Below are 21,954 nucleotides of genomic sequence, written 5' to 3' on the forward strand. Positions count from 1 at the left end.
CCATAAAGCACCAACGTTCATGAATAAATCCTCCTCATTGGATTCCGTTTCACAGCACCAGTTGAGAGAGTACAGTTACATTACTTTTAATTTCGGACGGTTTCTAAGCGTCCGAAATATTTACAGTACAGTATAAAACTTTTAAGTAGCTCCAAAGCTCTTGGTTTCCTTTACGAGGCAAACTTTATTTGAGACACTGCTTGAAATATGTAACGGCTTGTTGGTGTATTTGAAAAAACCTCGAGGGTCAGTAAAACTATCACTTTCACAGATGTTTCTTTTTTCAGTCTAAGTCATATTTTGTAGGCGTAGACTTACTTTAGCTATGTTTCAGCAAAGCGTCCGAAATTTTAAAGTCCGAGAGTGTTTGGAAGTAACTTATGTCAACAGACAAGGATTGTATAACAGAGGAAAGCCGTACAGTTATTGCGTCGTTTCGTACCTTCTTTTGCATCGCCATGACGTAATACTTGTCAGCCCTGATTTCCAACGTAAAATCTCTCCACTCCTCAAAACATTCCCGTAATACATTGTGGTCGCGCTGCTGACTGTGAACCCGTGATAACTCGGAATGTGCCAGCAGCTGCTGCCAAAAACGGAAGTTTCGAGCAAGCTAAGAAAACAAAAGAAGCAAGTGATTTATGACTCAATCGGTAAATCAGTCAATCAATCAATCGATCAATCAATCAATCCATCCATCCATCAATCAATCAATTAGACAATCAATCATTTCTGTACCAAGTTTGCAGCACAGTTGTTCCTGAATGCGTGCATTGCCCGTCTGTTTCTTGATCTTTCGAGAGCTACATCTTTCCAACCAACAAACACACTGAAAATAAAACCGAAAATAGAAACACTCAGCTTTACAATTCAACGACAACCTCACAAATACAAGGTAATTCAGATATCCTATCTTCTTACCTTTTCAATATATGCATCTCGTGCGTTCTCTTGGCTAACTGCAGCTGCTGAGCTCCGCTTAACCACTCGGTAAAAATCTCTCTTGTAATCTTCAGTTCCACAGAGTGACGGAACAGACGAGCTTGCTTCCTTCGAGTGTTCATGCCTTACACACAAAAGAAAACAGCAACAAACAAGAAAAAGCAGTCATACCCTGAAACCTTCGGTGAACGACCATCTATTTCTTCAAGTAAAGATGACAGTTTATGAAGGATATAACTTAACACAATACCCCCACCCTTCATGTTCCCCGTCCCCCTCTCCCTTCGGGTTTTCCCCTCCCTCCCTCCCTCCCTCCCTCCCTCCCTCCCACCAGCCTTTCTCTTAATCTATCCTCGACTAGAGGTACCTCGTTTTGTTGCCAAGCGCGTCAACTAATACTCTACTACATCTGCAACTTGTAAGTCTCACCAAAGATACCATTTTGCAACAAATCACTTACCACTCGCCCAGCTGTGCCACACTTGGAGAATTTCTAACAGTCGACCAGCTTCTTTAATCTACAACGACAAACGCAACTCGTTAATACTGTTCGGCATCGCTTCTTATCTAGACCATTGCGTTTTCTTCATTAAGAAACATCAAACCAATTTCATTACAGCAAATTAAAGGATCAAGTTCTACTGACCTCGATAAACTCATCCACTCGGCTGACGGCTTGAAATCTTTCTTGCCATTCTCTAAACGCCTTAGAAAAAAAAGACATGCGGCCATTATTAGACTCATATAACAAAAAGTGAAAGCTAATGAAAGCCTGACGGATTCAGATATCTATAGCTCAACTTCTACTTGGTAGAGAGGAAACCCCGGGAAGCAGCATTGGCAGCAACGTTCATTCGATGTTCTGTTTGCCAAGCCATCCTCTACCGTCTTTACGCAATTAAGTGCTGGGTCAACGGTCTCAAGCCTTTGGAATTTCTTCTTAACAACAGTACCCGAGCTACATTCTTTAGTAAGAATGCTTTGCTGGGTGCGATAACTTTCTACCCCACACAGCCTGGAAACAAAAACCTAATCTCGTCCCTAGAAGCTACTGTCTAAAACACTCCAAAAAATATTTAATAATCTAATTTAAATAAATTCAAGCTGCAGCGTAAATATCACAATAGTCCACAATCCTACTTACCATGGTCAGAAGTCGTCTTTCTTCAAATAGAACAACTTTTCTTCTGTTAGAGACCCGAGTGGAGGCGAGAACATGCCATGCTACAAAACACCTGAAACGACATACAAAAAAATAATGGATTTAGTTATCACGTAAACTAAGAGAACGTTTCAGGCAAGGAAACGAGCCTGGAAAACAGACTGATCCCTCTGTATTAACGACAGGATGAAGTGGACACCGTCAGTATGTTCACACAAAGCAATTTCGTTGATTAGCTGACATGGGGTGTTTTTCCGAAGCTTTACCAAAACGACATTTTGTTATGATATCCAAGCAGTTCGGATGAGAAACTGATTAACACAAAACGACCGAAGTAAATTAGAAGAACCTTGCGAATGCACGGTAGGAGTGACGGACAGTTTTGTGGGAAAAAAGGATACGGACTAAGACCTCTTACGAGTGTGAGAGGAGCAAAGAATTTAGCACCCACAGAGGCGTCTGTTCACTCGACAACGAAGTGAACCTACTTTGGCAGAAGCCGTTCTGTGTACAGTCTCTTGGCTTCTTGGCTCTTCCTGGTCATCTGTACCCAGTAAGTGAAGGTCTGTCGCACAAATCTAGCATGCTGCTTCTTCTGCATAACTTGAGTAGAGCTTTTGTCTTTCTCACTCACTGCAAGTAAGGGTAAAGCTTGTTTTAGTTAATTTTTTGGGCAGACCTACTTGATATAAGATCTCCTTTTATTCTCAGGCATTCAGACAGTCAGCAAGAAACATGTGCATTCTATTCCAAATTTCCGCTGCAAAAAAAGAAAAAGAAAGAAAAAAAAAAAAAGGCTGACGCCTTGGACAAAACTACGCTGATGAAAGCTCCTTCCAAAGCTGTCAGACTGTATATAACGTGATCGTCGAGACAAGAGTTGTCTTGAAAACAGAGAAAGAAAAGACATAAAGGAGAAAAAAGCGAGTAGTCCTGTTGGTACCTGATACTTTGCAAACCTCAGCGGAGCCTTTTCCATTCTCAGCTGCAAATTAATTTGACACTCACCAATAGCCTTCTTTTGCCACTGTCCAATTAGGTCTTGTAGTTTCCTCTTAGCAGAGCACTAGAAACAAATGAACTACAGTTAGATGACAGCTTACTCTTGCCAAATAGTTGCAAAACCATTGCTAGACTACACACGTACAACACATCACGTACCCGTTTATTCCACTTCTCAAAGCTTCCTTTGAGCCTTGTGAGCCTACGGTGTCCATCAGCCAGCAGTTTCCTCTCCTCCTGGATCCTCTTTGTGACCGTGTACTCGTACCAGGTCCTTAGGCATTTCAGACGAGACGTGTGAAGCTGGTGAAGGAAAAAAGGTTTACTATTCTGTGGTTGTTTTAGCAAAATACGCTTATTTCCATCGTTCCATTTTAACTAGGAGAGAGTAGTGAGGAGCAGAGTTGGCCCAGTGGTGAGATCGGGCTCGATTCTGGCCCGGTGCCATACGTGGGTTGGATTTGTTGTTGGTTCTCGCCTTGCTCCGAGGCTTTTTCCTCCGAGGCTTTTTTCCTCCAGGTTCTCCGGCTTTCCTCTTTCCTGAGAAACCAACACTTCCAAATTCCGATTTGAGCACGATAGAGGATCCGCATGGAAACCAGCTACGTCCGATGTGGCTTCCTCTCTAAATATTATAATTTCTAATTTAATTTTTCTGTGGTTGTTTTGGCAAAATACGTTTATTTCTAGCGTCCCATTTTAACCGGGAGAGGGTAGAGTAGTGTGGAAAATAGTATCCGCAAACTTTCCATTTCATTTGCAACCGAAGGTTTTTATGAAGTCTCGACTGTAAAAAACTAAAACAATGAACACTGAAGAACTAACCCAGTGTTGCCTCGCGGTGACCTTCGTGTGAAGCTCTCTCCTCCATGTGGCTAAAGTGTTGACCATTAGTTCCATAGTCTTCTTGTTTGTGATGTAATTCAGCAGTTCCCTTTGAACTTTTCTCTGCCGCGTGAACTTCAGCCATGTTCTGAACGTCAGGCTAAGAGGCAGATTCCTCCAGTGAAGGATGGTCTCTGTCGCCATCAGCTCCCGGTCTCTCACTTCGCTCTGAGTACTGCGGCCGGTGAACGAGGTGCACGAGGCAGTGCTCATTCGATCATCCTAAAAACAGGTTTACCGAAAACGTAAACTGCACCACAATAAAAACATCTCTCTTAAACACTCAGGTATTATTCAATAAAAAAAACCTTAAAGGAGCTACGTCACGGTTTGCGCATCTTGATACGCTTAACCTAAATTTTTCAATTTTGTCGTTTGTAATCCGTGTTAATCTTCTCCATCCCTAACCATCCTTGTTCCTTGATGATTTATTGTTATCTCTTTTGTGTTTTTCTATCTTATTAAACTATTATTTTTACGTTTCCTTCCATTTCAAGGTAATTTTCTACATGGCCGAAATAACACAAATTACCGTAACTGTGCTCCTTTAAAACAATAGCACGCACGCATAACTGTTTATTTTCCTTCAAAAGCCCTCGTTTACCAACACAGCAGGTGCCTCACTAAACCCTACATATACCTACATGACCGGCAACTCGTTAAAACAGTTCTGGACTAATTACTTCAGTGGTTAACACTTCATGACTTGATGTTTCAAATATGGCAGCAAAAAGGAACCTTTACTAAAACTTACGACAATATGTGTAACCCCGACCTCCCCACTCTCTATCTCTCTCATGTAACTCTCCCCTTACCTCATGATCAGATTCGCTGCTCCCAGAGTGAATCCCAGTATCATCTTCTGACTTCGCAGGCGAGAAGTCTTCCAGCCTGATAGGAGGAGTTGACGGCGGGTGATGTTCAGGACTCGGGTACGGGGTGGTGGCAGGGCTGGAATGGTTTGAATTAAACACTAATGGGGAGACGGGACGGGCGTCTCTCAGGATAGATATGGGAGAAATCGCTCGGATATTGGGACTCTCTGGCCTTTGCAGGTGATCTATTTGATCAAATCGTCCTGGCAACGAAGCGATCTGTAAACAAAAACACAAGAAAGAAATAGCGAGCAGTACTTTCATGTGGTACTGTTTATTACGCTGTACAAGGTGGCTCAAATTTTTAAGTCTGTGAATAAAACCCTCAGTATGTGACCATTCAACTGAAAGCTATTAAACAGCACTTTATATGTACTGCATATTATGCTGTACAAGGTGGTTTAAAGTCTATGGTTAAAACCCTAAAAGCGTGTGACAATTCATATGAAAGCTACTGAACAGTACTTTCATGTGGTACTGTTTATTATGCTGTAAAAGGTGGTTATATCTTGAAAGACTGTTAGTGAAACCCGAGAGTGTGACCATAAGAAGGCTTTAGAGCAATACTTTGATGTGAAACTATGTATCAAGCTACTCAAAGTGATTCTAACTTTAACCCTGAGTGCTGCACTTACGTCATCATCTCTCTCTTTGAGTGGCAGCCCAAACGTAAACACACTGCCCGACCCTCTCCTGATGGAGGCTCCATACCCAGACGAAGCCAGCGCGTCCGACAGGGTGGAGCCAAGGGTGGAGCCCATAGTCGAGCCCAAGGTATTGCGAAAAGGAGAGAAAGACCCAAAGGATGAATCCAGGCCGGACAGGGAGGTAGCAAACTGCTGCATCTCACGCTGGATGGTGTCTTTGATGAACCTCTGCCACGCTTGAAATATCTTCCGCAGACAGCCTTCTTTCCTCGCTAGGGCGTGATTTCTGATTAGAAAAATAATAACAATCATAAACAAAGTGTTCAGAAAACTGTTTCCTTATTCTTTATTTCGTAAGCATTAAATTTCGCGATTATAAGAGATTAGAATTGGAGTGTATTAAATTTTGTGATTTTTTTTTTATTCTTCGATATGTAGGTTTTACCTCAGAACTGTGACAACATAATTATAACATGATGGTCAATTACAAAGAACCAACAGACGGAAAGTTTGACGACTACAAAAGCCAGATTTTGACGAACTTAGCGGCAGGGAACAGTTCGGACAGCGAGTGTGATGCAGTGGATGGACAATATCAAACAAAAAACTCCTAGACATGAAGCTGAGACATGTTGGAATAACAGCAATAACAGGAATAAAAGCAACGGCTTGAATTTCCTTATTTTACTGATAGTATACAGTATTAAATTTCGCGATTTTAATCTTCGCGTGTCCTATATTTTGCGAGTATTATATTTAGCGATTTTTTCCAAATCGCGAAAATCGCGAAATTTAGTCCTCGCCAACTTAAGTGAGACTAAGGTACTTTTGACCCTCCAAGCGTCAATTTTCTCACCTCGCCCACCCCTCCACGCGGTATTTCCTGACCCAAACAGCCCAGGCCTTTCTCGTGATAGACTTCTTGTAGACGTTGTCAGCGGTTTCTTGTTGTTTCAAGCGACACTCCCTCTGATGGTCTGCAGACGTCCGCCAAAACTTGAAAGACCACCTGACCAGCAGCAAACCACGAGCCTACAAATAACACGAAAGAACGGTACAAAAATGGGCGCCCCAATGCAACTAGTTCATGAGCTTATAAGATTTTTTTTTAGTATTGAGAGACACACTCTTAAAAAAACCACTTGAACTGATTTGAACGCAAGGTCAAAGAAAAGTCAGATAATTGTTTGGTTGTTATGAAAGTGAATTGAATTAGCTCAAGGGTTTTAAAAGAACAGAAAAGGAACATTGAATACCAAGGGCTATTTTTTCATTGTACATGCGACAAGTACGAGTTTTTGGGAAAAAATGGTAGTGGTCTTTTTGGGCAATTTTTAACTGCCACATGATTACCCGTTCAAGAATGACTACAGTGACTTTATGTCATTTCTCAAGTAGAGAATTCCGAGAATAGTCAGACAGATCAGATAAGCACAAAATTTCATGCCGTTTCTAGACATTAAAGAGGTTGACAAAGGCCATTTTACCTCCTTCCCAGTCTCCTCAATTTTCTCCTCGGCCCTGTGTTGAACCTTTTCCTTCCACCTGGAATAAAACTTTTCCATCAGCTCAAATCTTCGTGCTCGCATTTTCAGTTTGTTGAGTCGTTCGTCCTTGACGTGAGCTGAGGAATTCAAAGCACAGACACATCAAACCTTAAACAAAGCCTTAAAACAACCGCAGGTTATAAGACAAGTCCAATCAATTTTACTGAGTAAAATTAATTAAACTTGTCATAATACTCTTTATGAAATTTGTTCGTACTTCTCCAAGCTGTGAACGCTCTTGACAATTTACTTTCCAACAGTGATTCCTTAGCTTGTCTTTCCTTAACACGAAGATATGCTTGATCCCTGTAGTAACAAAATAAAATATCTATCAATCAAAATAAACCAAAAATGAATAAGTGCTGGTTAAGTCGTTGTAGTCTTTATTTAATCTACATGTACTTTATGAACAGTTCAACAAACTGTCAGACTGTCTTACTGATTGGCGCATACTTTGTCAACGATGGTTCAGTGAATTCAGTGGTACATTTACATCGACTATGACCCGTATTTACACCAAACTAGGTGAAAGTGACTTCCCAGTATAATATTTTCCTTTGCAAGAAATTTACCCGGATACTTTGTATTTCCCTCGGTAAAATCTAGAAATGGCTATGCTATTATCTCCATTATTAATGTGGCCAGTCTATTTTACAGCCTAGCCACTGCATCCATGCATATCCAAACCTTACCTCCAAAACAGGAAATGTTTGTCCAGTATTTTCTCAGTCGCTCTTGTCTTTTGATCAACAATATTCTTTTGACGATACACGTGCAATCTCCATGCATCAAACACCCTGAAAGAAGATAATATTACGAGAGCCAAAACCTGGCTTCACCCCTCAGGAAAGCCAGGAAGAGGTTTGTTGGACTTGCGACCAGGTATAAAAATGTAAAGTTATCTCTTGGCCTTTGCCTGCGTAAAAGGAACAGTTTTCTTAAAGTGCTACTATGATCAAAAAAATTAACTTCCCTTTTTCCTTCAGATTTTAAAAGCGTGTTTGTTTGACACCTGATTGGCAAAATCTTGAGCTTCGAATTGTATCCAAAGGCTGTTTTCTTTGAGTGCAAGTTTAGGATTTCACGGCCCGCCATTATACACTTCAAGACTGACCGATTGGACCTCAGAGGGTTGGATCGAGGATAAGATGACGTCAAAGACTCACTAGCTTAAAATTGCAGGGTGTAAACGCGGCTTATTGTACATGCAAAACACGAGTTTAAAAGTCTGAAAGTTCGAAACTCCCGTGCTGCATATTAATTTAGGCGCGTACAGACACATTGCATTTTTTAAACTAGTGAGTCTTTGACGTCATCTTATCGTCGTTCCAGCTCTCTCAAGATTTTAAAGTTAGTAATGGCGGATCATTAATTAGGAAAATTTCAGTCAAATAAACAGGTGTCTTTTTGAAATGAAGGCTTAAAACTTCGGTCACTTAGTGGTTCCGTTACATAGTTTTGAAATACAAAGAAAAAGTAGATTGATTCTTGGTCACAGTAGCACTTTAACTGCTTTTGGCTGAAACGGTTAATAAACAGGGTAACCTAACTGCTTGTCAGTCTGTGAGACGCAAAACAAGTTCAGCCCTCTCTTATCTACCTTTTAAAACCGTAGTAATGCCAGTAAAACACATTCATTATACCTTGCCATTTCTTTTCTTTCTCTTCTGGCCACCATGGGTGAGATGATCTGTTGTTCTTGATTCACAACTCTCCAAGCTTGAAGAACTCGAGCTTTGAAGTTTCGTGTCAAGATGGCCCTTGCTCTAAATGCCTTCTCGTTTTCCGCGTCCACTTTCCGCTTTTGCTGCCTCCATTTCTTGAATATTCCTGATAAAGAAAACATCAATTACGACAATGAAAAAAGAAGAAAGCATTTGAGTTCAAGAAAGTTCAAACTCATTTAAAAATTTGCGCCACGTCAAAAGTAAAATAAAAGGCGAGAAATATTGATTACTTTAAGCAATGTACACTTTCTAAAACCCCTTCTAAAGCTACTTATGTTAAGATAAGCCCGAGACAACAGACGTTAATCACTTGTAATTAATTTCTTGGCCAATCACGTTACGACGGAGTAGTTCGAAAACGGAGGTTTCACTTTGAAAACGCATCAAATATTTTCTGCCACACTACGCCGGAGGAATTTAAAGACGCAACAATCACCGATCATTTTTGACTTGTGCTGGAAGAAAACTCGGTCAAGGAAATTGACCACATGATTATCGCGAGGTCGTTGTTTTCAAAAAGTTTCGTCTTCAAACTATTTTCCGTTCACAAGAAAAAGAAAAGCCGGCGTTTTCAAATTCCTCCGGTTTGAAGAGCGTTTTCGAAAAGCCCCGTTTTCGTGACATATTAGTGTGGACGGCAGGCCTAACTGTAGAAATAAAGCTACTTTTTCAAATTCCTCTGGTGTACTGTGTACGGGACCTTAGTCAAAGTAGTCTCATGCCAATAAATTGGGCGTGCGGTTGTTCGTCTCTTCACTGCCTGAGAAATGTGGAAAACAAACTAAAAGATGGCAAAAACAATCAGAAACTCTAACGACTGCTCAATATTGGTAGTTTTAGAGAGAAAAAATTCTTGTCAAATTCTGTGAGCCTACACACGATGTAGCTTTACAAGAGACAGACACACTCTCCAACTCTACAAAATTACTGTACATTGTTGAATTTAGCTTAGAATAATAACAGCGCAAAATGTTAACTTCCAGTATAAGCCTCACACTTACTCTTCATAGTCAGAAGTTGCCAGATGCTTCGATTATCTATCAACCTCTGCTCCAAGTATTTCCTCTTCAGAAGAATCTTCCACGCTTCACAAGCTTTCCTGTTGACATGTAACATTTGAAATGTGAATAGCTGGCTAACTGACTGGAAGCTGCAACTGAAATAGCTTCTGCATTCTTTATTGAACAGATAATAGAAGCACTTATGTACAAATAAACACTTCGTAAATATTGCTTGTACTTCCTTAAGTCTTAAAGTGCAATGCAGTTTATTGATTGCCAGTACTTTTCCGTCGATCTTCGGTAAGAGCGTTAAGGCTAATTTAAAGCCAACTTTACCGCTCGCTGGTCGACTTTATCCACGAGTAAAACTGACAGGGACTTGTACTGCTTGATTTAAGTACACGAAGAAAAGGTCAGTTGAGGTACTACATGTAATCCTAGACTATCCATCCCATCACCAATTGATGTTTTTCTTTATTTTCATCACCTGTCTGTTTGGCAAAGTATCGATACTCATCTGTAGGGAAATATAAGCTTTTGATAAATCTTGGGAATTAAATAGTAGCTTCTTCAATACCTTATACAGCGTCTTGACCAGTTTATTCTTGCTTTCTTTCTGAAGTTAACAACTTTCATGGCGAACAACCAGCGATCCATCATTTTTCTTGATGCAAGGTGGTTCTTCTTTTGGAGCAGCTGTAGTTCTTTACCCCTGCACGAAAAAAACAAAAAAGTCATCAGCGGCTTGATAATTCTGTACAATCTGACCACTTTGAAATTTTCTGCAATCAAGCAAGAAGTCAAGCTCTCATTTTTTCGCAAAATTCAAAAGAACTTCAAGGGAACCTAAACCTAAACCGGTCTCCAGGCTTCGCATGCTCAATTCTTCCGCGTTCGAGGTAGGCCCGAAACATTCCACGTAACTCTGCAGAGATCAGTGCAGTGACTCTGACTGGCTGTTTCTCCGTTTTTCTCGTGCGAGAAGGATTGAGCAACCGAGGAGACAAGTTTGCCTGGGCTAGATTTTCATCCTCACTATCTTATTTGCCGAGTACCATTTTACGAAAATCAAAGGAGTTGTCGAGTTTCCTAAGAGAAACGATCCTCGTTTACCATAGAACTAGCCTGCAAGCCGACAGAGGAAATAGTAGAAGTCTTTAGTTCTCACAGGCTACACTTAACACAGGTGTCAAGGACCTTCGATGTCTTCCCCTAAAACTGACCTGAGAGCTTTCTTCATCTTCACATGTTGTCTCCAGTTGTTCAACATGGTGCCTGCTAACATGCGCTCCAAAGAGCCAGCAAAGGCTCTTCTTCTTTCCGTCTGCTGTTTTGTGAAGGTTGACCATCTGTTGAAGAAACGACGCTTCTTTCCCTGGAATAAGATTAAAACCCATGACTTTGTAGCAATTTTATTTCTTAGGATAAATTCACTCAGGTCCTGTGATTCCTAGTGTCAATTTTAGCGGTATTGCTGATGTGGTTCGAACTTTTTACATGTAGTCTGTAGATGAAAGTGTGTGACCATTCAAATAAAACTTATCGAGAAGTACCTCCCTGTTGTGCTATTCAGTTTGCAAATACTTCAAAGTGAAAATTTACGTCAATTTGCTAAATTTGTACTAAGCTTTTCAATCCAAACTCAAATACCTTTTTGGCCAAAGCCTTGCAAAGATGACGATGAATGACTTTTCTCTTGTAGCGCAAAAACCACAGCTTGAAAATCTTCCTACAGAAAAAAAGAAGAAAACACTTTATCGACGAATGTATTTACTAGTAAACGGAACCTGACAAAGATCCAGTCATTTTCCAACCTACACAAGATCACATTCCGTGCGAAGAAGACGTCAAGGTGATAGTTTACATGAAGCTGGTTAGCAAAATACCAGAAGGGGCTTAACTCTAGAAACTCCAGCGGAGGAGGCAGCATGGCCGAGTGGTTTAGGCCGCTGGTGTTGTAATCCGGACGTTCCGGGTTAAAGGTCTCCACCCTGCCACTAGCAGGACCTTTTTCTCGGTAGTCCCGAATTCAAATCCTCCGTCACGCTTTGTAAATAGCCAACTGGTCTGCCTCCTACCAGTTGGGATTTTTAACTATGCTGCGTTTATTTGAAATATTTGTTTCCTTTGTTTCAGCGGCATGCCTGTAAACTAGCTAAGCTTAGTGCTTGTATAGCTAAATGCATGACCACTATAAATAAGAGTTACATTTTACATTTACATTTCTAAATTCCTGGCCTTTGTAGGTTCAGGCGAAGCGGGTGACAAGGTTATACATGTACAACATGAAGAAGTAGTTATAAGAAGATCATAAAAACAGCTCACCTTTGAAGACCCCCTCTGTAGATCCTATCCGCCTGCCTGTTCATCAGACGATCTTTCCAGTGATGGAAAGACTGCTTAGCCAACTTGTGACGATGGTATTCCTTACACATGCTTTGGAATCGCAGTCGAATAATTCTGCAATACCACAGGATGGTAAAAGAAATACATTATTTTGAGCCTGGATGTCGACAATAAAATGTTCGGGCTTTGTGCAAAAACGTTACAGTGGCTCTACGCACGAGAGCAGGGTGACTTACTTTGCATATTGTGTCCAGTTCTTCCAGCAACAGAAGGCTTTTACAAGTATGCGTTTCCTGAAAAGTGGAAAAATAATTGTTTACAGTGTTAGGACAGAGATTTATTGTAATACGAACTTGTACTTGACAAACTGTGAACGCGCAAGGAGAGTAAATAGTGGGCCTTCACGACATTTTGTAACATTCAAACCCCGAAAAAGCAATTTTTTTAGGCTTCAAACGAAAAGCTTGGCAAGGCATGGTGCGCGGCAACAAGATTACGACTGTATAGTAATTGCAGTGATGTATATAAGGCACGCTTCTTTCCTGTCATTCCTTCTTCTACAAGTTCCATTAATAAGTTAACTGTAAACTATAACTTACGATGTCAAACTGTGGGCCACAACAGCTTTGTTTGTGTTCTCTCTCCACACTGAAAACAGTCTAGCTTGTAAATGTTCTTCATAATGAACTCTACAAAATGAAAAAAAAAGGTTCAAGGTTTGTTTCTACAAATATGATAATTAATTCTCAATTTCATGTTTTCAAACTCTGTAATCCATTATTAGTGATCTCGAGCATTTATGCTGCGAAACATACACAACAATTATAACAATTTTTTTCGCTTCGAAGGCAGTTTTGGACAATAAAATCATTACGATAAATTAAAAGCCTTTTTACCTGGCAACGTCTTTAAGCCTTGTCTTGACCACTCTCTGAGAGGCATAGAGTCGCCAGCTGTGCCAGTTCTTTGTCAACAGTCCAATTCTGGTCAGAAAAAACACTCCTTTAAAATTAACCCTGATGTGATCATATCTGTGTGGACTAGCGTTTGAAAATGTGCTTGAACGAGATCCTGAGAAAGATGACAGACAGCTGCAAGTGTCCCAGTCTAGGAGTGACAAATCTACTCCGATGATTTCCATAGTACACAAAAACTAAGTTTGGACAAGTACAGTTTTAGTTTGCGTATAGGGAGAATAACTAGGAAAAATGCTAGCTGTGTGAAAAAAAAAAAAATATGACGGAAGAATTTTTTCAGTCCGTTCAGTCGAAACATTTTCCATCACAAACTAAGCAGTAACATGTTAATGTATGCTTTCATGTTATAGTTTGTTCTTTTGTAATTAAAGATACTTCATTGGGTGTGAAACTCTAATTTTCATCTTTGTTATGAATCCAAAGAAAGCTGTGCCTGTAATATTAAGTGTTAATGAACATTAATCATGTGTGACAACGAGAAATTAATAATTACTCAAAGGTACAAAAACCTGTTGCATAATTTTGGTTCCTATTTTCAATATAAAATCTGAGCAGACCTACCAATATCATACAACCTGAAGAATCTTTACAATGATAGGGACAATTTTTTCAGTTTCCTCACCAAGAATGTTTGAAAGTTACTAAATAAAATGAATCTACAAAAGTTAAAAATTTACGTCCTGTCAAATGCCAAATTTAACATCATAAATAATATACGGCTGTAGTAAGAACAAAAAAAAACAACAAAAAAACAAACTTTTACTACAGCTAATATGCAATTTACATGGCTCTATAGTTGACATTTCTGGTATGACACTTTTACATTTTTAGGCCATTAAAAAATACTGTAGCTTAGTCAGACATTATATGAGTACTAATAACTTAAGCGCAAAAAACTAAAATGAAAATAATAATAATAATAATAATAATAAAACAATGACTAGCATATCAAAGGAGTTATTGACTTAAAAATAATAATAAAACAATATTGTTGTTGTTGTTGCGCAATAGCAGTATCAACCTACTTGAAGTGTAATGAAGCTACACCATTCTTCTGTTCTGTCTCGTACTTTATCTTCCATTTTGTATAGTTTCTTGATAAAACCTGCCTGTCAGCCATCTCCTCCATCATTGCATCCCTATCATTTAAAGACCAAAATTTAGAACAAATACCTTCCCTAAAAGCATGGGCATCCTAATTAAAAAATACACATGTCAATTCTTATGACTAGCTTTTTTGTCATAATTCTGATCTCCTTTTACTTAACTCTTTCAGTCTCAGACTCAAACTATTAATTCTCCTAACTTGCTTTATGTTTCTTATGAAGTCTGAAATGAGGAACTAGCAATTGCGTAGTTTTGAGAGAACTCCCATGATGGCTTCTTCTATAAAGCATGTAACTGTGTGTTAATTTTTATCCAGCTCTCTTGTGCCAAGAGCCAGAAATTGTGCCAATTATGTTGCCTACTGTCAAATGTTTTCTGCTTAGTTCACATCAAATTTCTCCCACAGGAGCCTTCAGAGGACAGGTGACACAGCGTTTGCTGTCCTGCCTACTACAAAATTACCTGGCTTGACTGATTACCTGTTCTGATCCATTTTAAACATGTGCCATTTGTCAAATGCTTCTTTGAGCTGAGTTGTTACCTTCATCTCAACACCCTTTTGCCACTGAGTAAGAAAACAGAGCAGAAGTGAACTTCAAATGATACACAAACTGGTTAGACTACATAACTACGAGTAGTCCCTCTTTTCCTTACATGTAGTCCGTTGTGCATCACGTGAAAGAAACCTGCAAGAAAAAAAAAGCCACCCAAGCTCCCGGGGGTGAGAAGCACATGCATCTCGCCCCCAGGATTTCACGTGCCCATCCTTTTCCTTGCGGCTTATTTATGGTATTGCTACATGGACTAAGTAAAAGAAGGACTACTTGTACACTGTAGTCTACAAATTGGTGTACACAATCATCTTCTCTTACTGAGCCATTATTTTGTGCTATGAAAAGAATTGTTGTTGGTGACAACACACCAACAACAGTTCTTTCAGAACTACCCTCACCTGGATGATCACACTATACAAACTACTGATACTCCTGAGTTCAAACCATTTACTATGATACAAAGTTTAGTGCATTGTAACAGAAGGATGTCTCCAACAGCACTTTCCATAGAGTTGTAACTACAATGCAGAGTTGTCAAAAGTTTTCAAGTAGGGGTCTTTGTTTATGGCTGATTTTGCGTATTTTTCCAAAGAACTGGACAAACAATCCAGCTGAGATTATCAAGTACATGTAGATGGAGATTTTAACTGGCAATCAGCTACATGTACTTTTGTGAGAACTGCTAACATCATAGAATCCCCACCAAAGCTTATGCAGGTGCCAAGTCTTATTAAAAGCACTGATCTAAGCTTGAGCTGAGCTTACTTGAATTTTTCAGACTCTACATATCTAGAAATCCAATCTCTGGGGTATGATGTTTTACACATTTTTCCCTGTCTAGGAGATTAGGGGTGGAACGAGGAGCGATCCTTTGAGAGTTTTTTTTTCTTTTCATACCTTCAGCCAGTACTTTGCCATAATCCTTGCACTCGTCCTGGTCTGTACCTCAACAGCTGACTGTTTGTGCTGATTGACAGCAAATCGTAATGCACTTATCCCTTTCTGCAACATTTGCTTCCTCCGCAGCTTGTCAGCCTTTTCTTGTTGGGCATATCTTGCATTTCTCCAAGCTTCAAAGCATTTTTGTTGCATCTCTGTTTGCCAGAAAGTCACAGCACTGTACAAAAGAGACAAAAAGACAAAATTAATTTTCCTCGTTGCTTTTTTTTCCCCACAGCTTAAATTTGGTTTTGGTTTGGAACTATTTCAAAAGTTGAATCATGATTAATTCTGGTGTGAAACAAAAAAAAGTCAGGTCTGCATACAACCCAAGGGGCCCATCATGCCAGAGCCTACAGTATCCCAGTTTCCATAGCATGCAGTGACTAGGAGTATTTAATCTACTCCCCACTGGGTGGGAAGCTGCATGTGGTCCATCACAGGCTTAATCCCCAGCATGAAGTTTGCCAGTACATGTACATGTACCCATTTATACACCTGGGTGGAAAGAGGCACTGTGAGAGTAAAGTGTCTTGCCCAAGAACACTACACAATGTCCCCGGCCAGGGTTCGAACCTGAACCACTTGATCCAGAGACGAGCTCACTAACCATGAGCCTTGTCTCTCTCAAAACGAGGGCAAACACATTTCAAATTAGTTTGTTAAACCTTGCACCAAAACAAATTTAGACCAACAGAGTTGCGCTGTTTAGTAGTTGTCTAATGAAATGCGTTTCATACACATTATATGACTTATTACCTGAAGAGATTGACAGAAAATTACAGAAGCAACAAACTAAGATACCTCTGCAACTTGACCTCATCCTCCTGTTTAATGAGTCTCTTTAGCCTTGTTTTCTGGTACCAGCGTCGAAACATGCGACCCTAAAGAAACATACGCAAAAAAATTACATGAGATCTAAAAATTCCTTTCCACAAATCAAACAACGAAGCTCAAGTACACCTACTGTTTATTAACTAATTACTTACTAGAGATTATCGTACACCGTACCTTAATGAGCAGCTCTTGATACGAGTTTGGGCTAGATGAACGCGTGGCTTCTATAAGCTTCATGGCCCAAAGTGCAGAGGAAATTCTTTGTGATGTATCAACTGAAAATGAGTTTGTCAAGCTACATATAGAAAAAAAAGGAACAAAAGCAAACCTTAGCCACTGATTGATGAAGTAGTTGAGCCCTGCTATCAAGAACTGTTGAGGGGAAGGACAAATAGTTCCACATGTTAGGGGGCTCGAGATAGCAGATCATAAGTTAATGAAAAAGTATAGCCAAGGTAAAGTGACTTGACAAGTGTTCGAGATAAGCGAGTTTGAACTGTGCAAAGTTATTTTTATTAAATAGCAATTATCAAAACACGCACTGTACCTTATATCTTGCAGTACATTTCCTTTTTCGTCAACATAATCATCAAGTGAGTGTTCTCTCTTGCTGCAATAGCTGTTCCTGTCAAACAGAGGTTGAGTCACCTTGGTTGGAGGTGAACTTTCTGGACTTGAGTACACACTTCCACTGCTCAGTAACTCTTCAATTGTGAGACTAGCATCTCTGCTTTGTACACTCGACCTCAAACTACGATTGGCAGTCACATCCACTATACTGTTGGACTGTTGGAGAAATTGATCCCTCTTTGGTGCTAGAGACACAGCTCTACTAGAATGCAAAGTTTCACGTCCATCATATTCCAATCTGACATTTGATTGCCTGGGCAGTGAGCCAGAATTCCTGGAGAAATTTGAAGCAAACAAGCTGTGTTCGTCGTACAGCGACAAGATTTGAACAGAACCAGAGCTCTGCTGTGAATCACAGCAATCTGGAATTCTATTAGTATCTCTAGTGGGAGGGGAGGGTGGCAGAGGGACATCACCCACATCACCATATTTGGTGTCTTTCTTTTCAAAGGGGCTTTCCCTCTCTACTGTTGACTGTTGCCGTGGTTTCAGATCAAAACTTCTTTTAATCTCACTGTTTTGTAATCCACATCCAATCAGGTTTTGCCCTAAGCCACTACTCAGTACCACATTGCTCTGTATCTTCGGCTTCCGTGGTGTAACAGACCCATTCAAATAACCTCTTCCTTCTTCTTTCCCTGGCACAGTTGTTTCGTTTGGCATGTTAATGCCCTTTACAGAATTTGCAAATGAAACTGACTTAGGAGAATGTTCTTTCTTTCTTTCTGCATCATTTTTGTGCCTTTCCTTTTTATGTAACAATTCCCTTGATCTTTGCATAAATTTATTGGCCAATGCCTCCTGAGAACTGAAAATTGTGTGGCTTCCACTTGATGAAAGACTCTTTTTGAGTCTTTCCAAATGACTGGCATTTTCTCTGTTACCTGGCACTACTCCATTGACATTTCTTCTTGCTATAACTGGCTTATGTGTGGATACCTCAGAGGAGACTAGTACAGGAGGGACTTTAATTTGAACTTGAGTGGAAGATCTAGTGGAAAGAGGGTAACTGGACTCGTAGTGCCCATTGTGCTGACAATTGTCAACTGGAATCTCTCTCCTTGGTTTACCATTAAGCATCACATTGGATTGTCTGTAGTACAAGCTACCATCAAACGGTTTAGATGAAGTCACAACCGCGTCCTGCATTCCTTCATTAACTGTTGCACTGTTGCCAGTTGCATTGCCCTCTGTACTTTGATTGCCACTGAGATGTGCAGTCCCTGAGGGAAGACATCCTGAGGATGGATTGCTTGAGTCTCCCATCACTAAGCTGAAAGGATTAGATACCTCACTGTCCAGGAATGTGTGAGCTCGGTGAGCTGTGAAAATATAAATCAGTCGCATGGTAATTAAAGTACATGTACATGTATGGTGTAATGTACATTGTAGATATTTGTTCATCACAAAATTTGGTGTTAACACATTTCATTTCTCTGACATGTAAATAAATAACCAAATTATTTTTAAAAAATAAAAAAATACCGTAGGTTTTTTGAAGATGACCTACTGTCGAAAATGGTCAGTGGTTTTCTTTTTTCACTTTATGGACAAAATTATTTTACTGACCAATAATTTCATCGATGGTTTATTGGTACATGTGATCTGAGTAAGGGTAAAATTATTGTAAGTAATACACTGTAAAAATAATACTTGATTTATAGTTTGAATATCCAAGCCAGAAGAAGTAAAAAAGCACAATTATTATTGCTTATTTATTTCAGTAAAGGTTAACTAACACTGTACACTGTACCTTCTGCAGTAGCATGATAAGGAGGTCTGGATACCATGTGCGACTGAATGGTGAATTCTGCAGGGTGAACTGATTTGTGAATAGAATCCTGAAAAAAATATCTATATATTTACTGACCATAATGACAGTCTACCAATAAGTCCAAAAGTTTGTAATAATTAATTTTATCTAAACTGGATCAAATACCTGTCAAAAGACTGGGCCATCATGAATTAACTCTTTGCATTAAAACTTTAAACTGAAAACAATCGCTGATGACTGAATTTTCTAGGATTTGATAGTGAAGTGCTCTGGACAGCATTGTACACGTACAAGCACTATATAAAAGTTAATTAATAAATATAATATCATAATTCTACTGACCCTTTTAATTCCAGTTACATATATGTACACATATAAACATGTAAAACATCTTAAAAGCAAAACATCAAATCTCACTGACCTTCAAGGTATCTGGCAAATCGTAAAAAGAGAGCTCAGACCACTCATCATCTGAGCTCTCAACACTTCCTTGCTGTAGGCAAGCCTGGTTCCCTGTTGGCAAATCTTGCCTTAAGCTTTGATACCAAGGTTCATGCTGACGATCACCGACTACTGTAAATATAAAAAGCAATTCTTTTATTAGTAAGAATACGTTTTGATTAATGTGTACATGCATACAAGTAGTTTCCATATACATAATATATATGATGTAGATTGCTATGATTCAAATACACTGTAGTCTTAGCAGGGCTCAAAAAAAGTACCATCCAGTTGTCTGGGACAAGTAGATTTTCCATCTAGGCAAGTAATTTTACATTCTCAGTTGCCCAATGGGCAATGGGCAAGGGCCCAGGTAAGTCATCTGCCAACTGAATAATAGAAGAAGTAAACTCGCTAGGACAAGCTGAAATTTGAGAGCTGCTTGTTCAAAGGGCAAGCTGGAATCCGCGTTTTTTTCAAGCCCTGCTTAGCTCAGGGCATTTTTTGCACAGTAGTGCATTGAAATAATAATTATTTCACTTATTCACTTATTATAGTTTTATTAATTCTACCTTTCTTTCTTGACAAATCCAGCTTAGAGTCAAAGCAGTTCTGCAAAATGATAAATTACAATCATAACTGCTTAGAGTATGAGTTATACAATGTATTACAAGAATATTTGATTAGTAAAAGTGAACTATAATTGAATTTCTCTGCAGTGGCCAGCAGTGGGTCATACACAACTAGCCATTGAAGAGAGGCAAGCATTGTTTGAAGATCACAAATGAAATTTTATACCCTAGCAGCAACTGATTTAACTTATGATTTAATAATTCAGCTGTTCGTACTCAATACAAACTAACAATATTGTGCTTTCTGCTGTTAGTGCTACAGCCAGGTCTATTAAACTTTGAAAAAAAACAATCACTAACAACAATTGTATTAGAAGTACAGAACTTTAGGGTCATGCATATTTCATGTAAACGTCATGGACATTAAAAGAGTCTTAATCATACAAATCCAGTGTTGACATTTTGTTACCAGGATACTGTGTATATGTGTAAACAGCATACTTGCTCATGAAATGACAGCTGGTACACGCATTTAACTTAAATATATCTAATTACACGAAAAATGAAACGACATGATTGTATATTCCAGTGTAGGGTTAGCTTGACAATTCACAAACAAAATTTTTGAAATACTGGATGATTGAAGATGCATGTATTTAATAATTAGAACAACAGCTTACGTAACTCAAATAATAAGATTCAAGAAAACAATTACTGTCAAAAAAGTTGTATCAAATCTGTGAATCATTTCTTGTATTGAGTTACAATACACATGGAAATATATCTAAATGCTTAAACAGCAAAACCACTTCATAACAATCGACAATGGACTTCACTATTACAGCTACATGTCCACTGAAAACTGTTGATCACATTTACCAGTCAGCTAGAATACATGATGTCAAGCAGATACATGTACAATATGAGCTGACATCTGGCAGAGTTGAGAAGTTTCATACTTTTATGTCAATTATCCATTTATCTGTACATGTGTACAATATCTGCACTCTTTAAAGGAAACTTTCTTTCAAACCTGCAGTACAGTGTCATAGTGAAAATGGTATCTAAATTGTATTCATAAATTTTACAAGCATTGTCTTAAGTCAATTGGTTCATATTACGGAAGCTCTAATGGCACAACTGAATCAGAACTTTAACGCATTACTAGTGTCTGAACATAGAACATAATGTAAAAGCTTTGTTCTGACATAATTTGAAAAGAGCCGGACTTGATGTTATTCTTGATCAACAGGGCACAATATAATGGAAATGATGATATTGCACAAGTTTCTTAGTTTACAAACCAAGCTAAACAAGAACAAATTGCCAGATGCTAATAGATTATTTTCTGGTTCATTACAGTACACAGAACAAAGAGCCAACTCACCAATCAGCCCAACTGGTAATAAATCACAGCAAAGCACGAAAGTCCTGTCTAATGTACAGACATTTACAGTGATATATCATGTTAAGAAGTGACAGCAAGATTGTGAGTAAATGTTATCTTCTTCATACTGAAATCAGGGTAGAAGCAGCCATTGATTGTAGTGTTCTAAAAGTCATTTGCAAGCCAAATTATCAAGAACAAAAAGCTTGATATTGATTCTCCATTAACTGTTTTGACAGCTTTGTGAAAACCTGTCACATCAAAGATGGAAAGAACAGAAAATTGTCACGTCTTACATCTGATAAAAGCAAAACCTGTCCCGACTAAAATAAAATATCGCTTAATCTCACAATCACAATAACTAGATAATCCAGAAATGTTTTTCTTCCTGTAAAAGCAAACTGTAATAGCAATCTCATTTAGGGCAATTTTCTCAATGTAGGGTACTCATTGAAAATTTTTTTGCTGTTGATAGATGGTTTTGTATAAATTAACATTGTTTGTTTTAAAAAAAATTCCTGAATCACCAATCAATACAAAGCAATGTTCTAGCTTGATTACACATTACCTTTTCAAGCAAACAGTATTGAAGATTAAGCACC

At 39.0% G+C, this 21,954-nt stretch overlaps 1 protein-coding gene across 3 annotated transcripts in view; it reads right to left on the reverse strand.

Moving 5' to 3' along the window:
- LOC110063650 (uncharacterized) overlaps positions 1-21,954 on the reverse strand; it is a 35,086-nt gene that overhangs the window by 10,859 nt on the left and 2,273 nt on the right. For 2 of the 3 annotated variants that reach the window (XM_020770645.2, XM_089282081.1), the window contains exons 3-36: positions 19,966-20,005; positions 19,374-19,525; positions 18,932-19,019; positions 17,096-18,500; positions 16,723-16,843; positions 16,516-16,595; positions 15,670-15,889; positions 14,698-14,783; positions 14,137-14,250; positions 13,031-13,117; positions 12,734-12,823; positions 12,371-12,427; positions 12,114-12,248; positions 11,439-11,517; positions 11,012-11,163; positions 10,366-10,500; positions 9,789-9,886; positions 8,704-8,890; positions 7,753-7,857; positions 7,278-7,366; positions 7,001-7,137; positions 6,370-6,545; positions 5,502-5,799; positions 4,807-5,085; positions 3,932-4,213; positions 3,266-3,409; positions 3,113-3,170; positions 2,593-2,737; positions 2,087-2,177; positions 1,589-1,648; positions 1,403-1,460; positions 922-1,066; positions 739-829; positions 443-613 (exon numbers count right to left, since the gene is read on the reverse strand). In XM_020770645.2, the coding sequence (XP_020626304.2) occupies positions 443-613; positions 739-829; positions 922-1,066; positions 1,403-1,460; positions 1,589-1,648; positions 2,087-2,177; positions 2,593-2,737; positions 3,113-3,170; positions 3,266-3,409; positions 3,932-4,213; positions 4,807-5,085; positions 5,502-5,799; positions 6,370-6,545; positions 7,001-7,137; positions 7,278-7,366; positions 7,753-7,857; positions 8,704-8,890; positions 9,789-9,886; positions 10,366-10,500; positions 11,012-11,163; positions 11,439-11,517; positions 12,114-12,248; positions 12,371-12,427; positions 12,734-12,823; positions 13,031-13,117; positions 14,137-14,250; positions 14,698-14,783; positions 15,670-15,889; positions 16,516-16,595; positions 16,723-16,843; positions 17,096-18,500; positions 18,932-19,019; positions 19,374-19,525; positions 19,966-20,005 (5,655 nt within the window). Of the gene's footprint in view, positions 1-442; positions 614-738; positions 830-921; positions 1,067-1,402; positions 1,461-1,588; positions 1,649-2,086; positions 2,178-2,592; positions 2,738-3,112; positions 3,171-3,265; positions 3,410-3,931; positions 4,214-4,806; positions 5,086-5,501; positions 5,800-6,369; positions 6,546-7,000; positions 7,138-7,277; positions 7,367-7,752; positions 7,858-8,703; positions 8,891-9,788; positions 9,887-10,365; positions 10,501-11,011; positions 11,164-11,438; positions 11,518-12,113; positions 12,249-12,370; positions 12,428-12,733; positions 12,824-13,030; positions 13,118-14,136; positions 14,251-14,697; positions 14,784-15,669; positions 15,890-16,515; positions 16,596-16,722; positions 16,844-17,095; positions 18,501-18,931; positions 19,020-19,373; positions 19,526-19,965; positions 20,006-21,352; positions 21,736-21,954 lie in introns of those variants that run through there. The other variant, XM_089282082.1, reaches the window with a different exon arrangement.

Source organism: Orbicella faveolata, unplaced genomic scaffold (genome assembly GCF_042242905.1).
Source record: "Orbicella faveolata isolate gen_17 unplaced genomic scaffold, um_ofav_v1 contig_12, whole genome shotgun sequence".
Taxonomy (NCBI): domain Eukaryota; kingdom Metazoa; phylum Cnidaria; class Anthozoa; order Scleractinia; family Merulinidae; genus Orbicella; species Orbicella faveolata.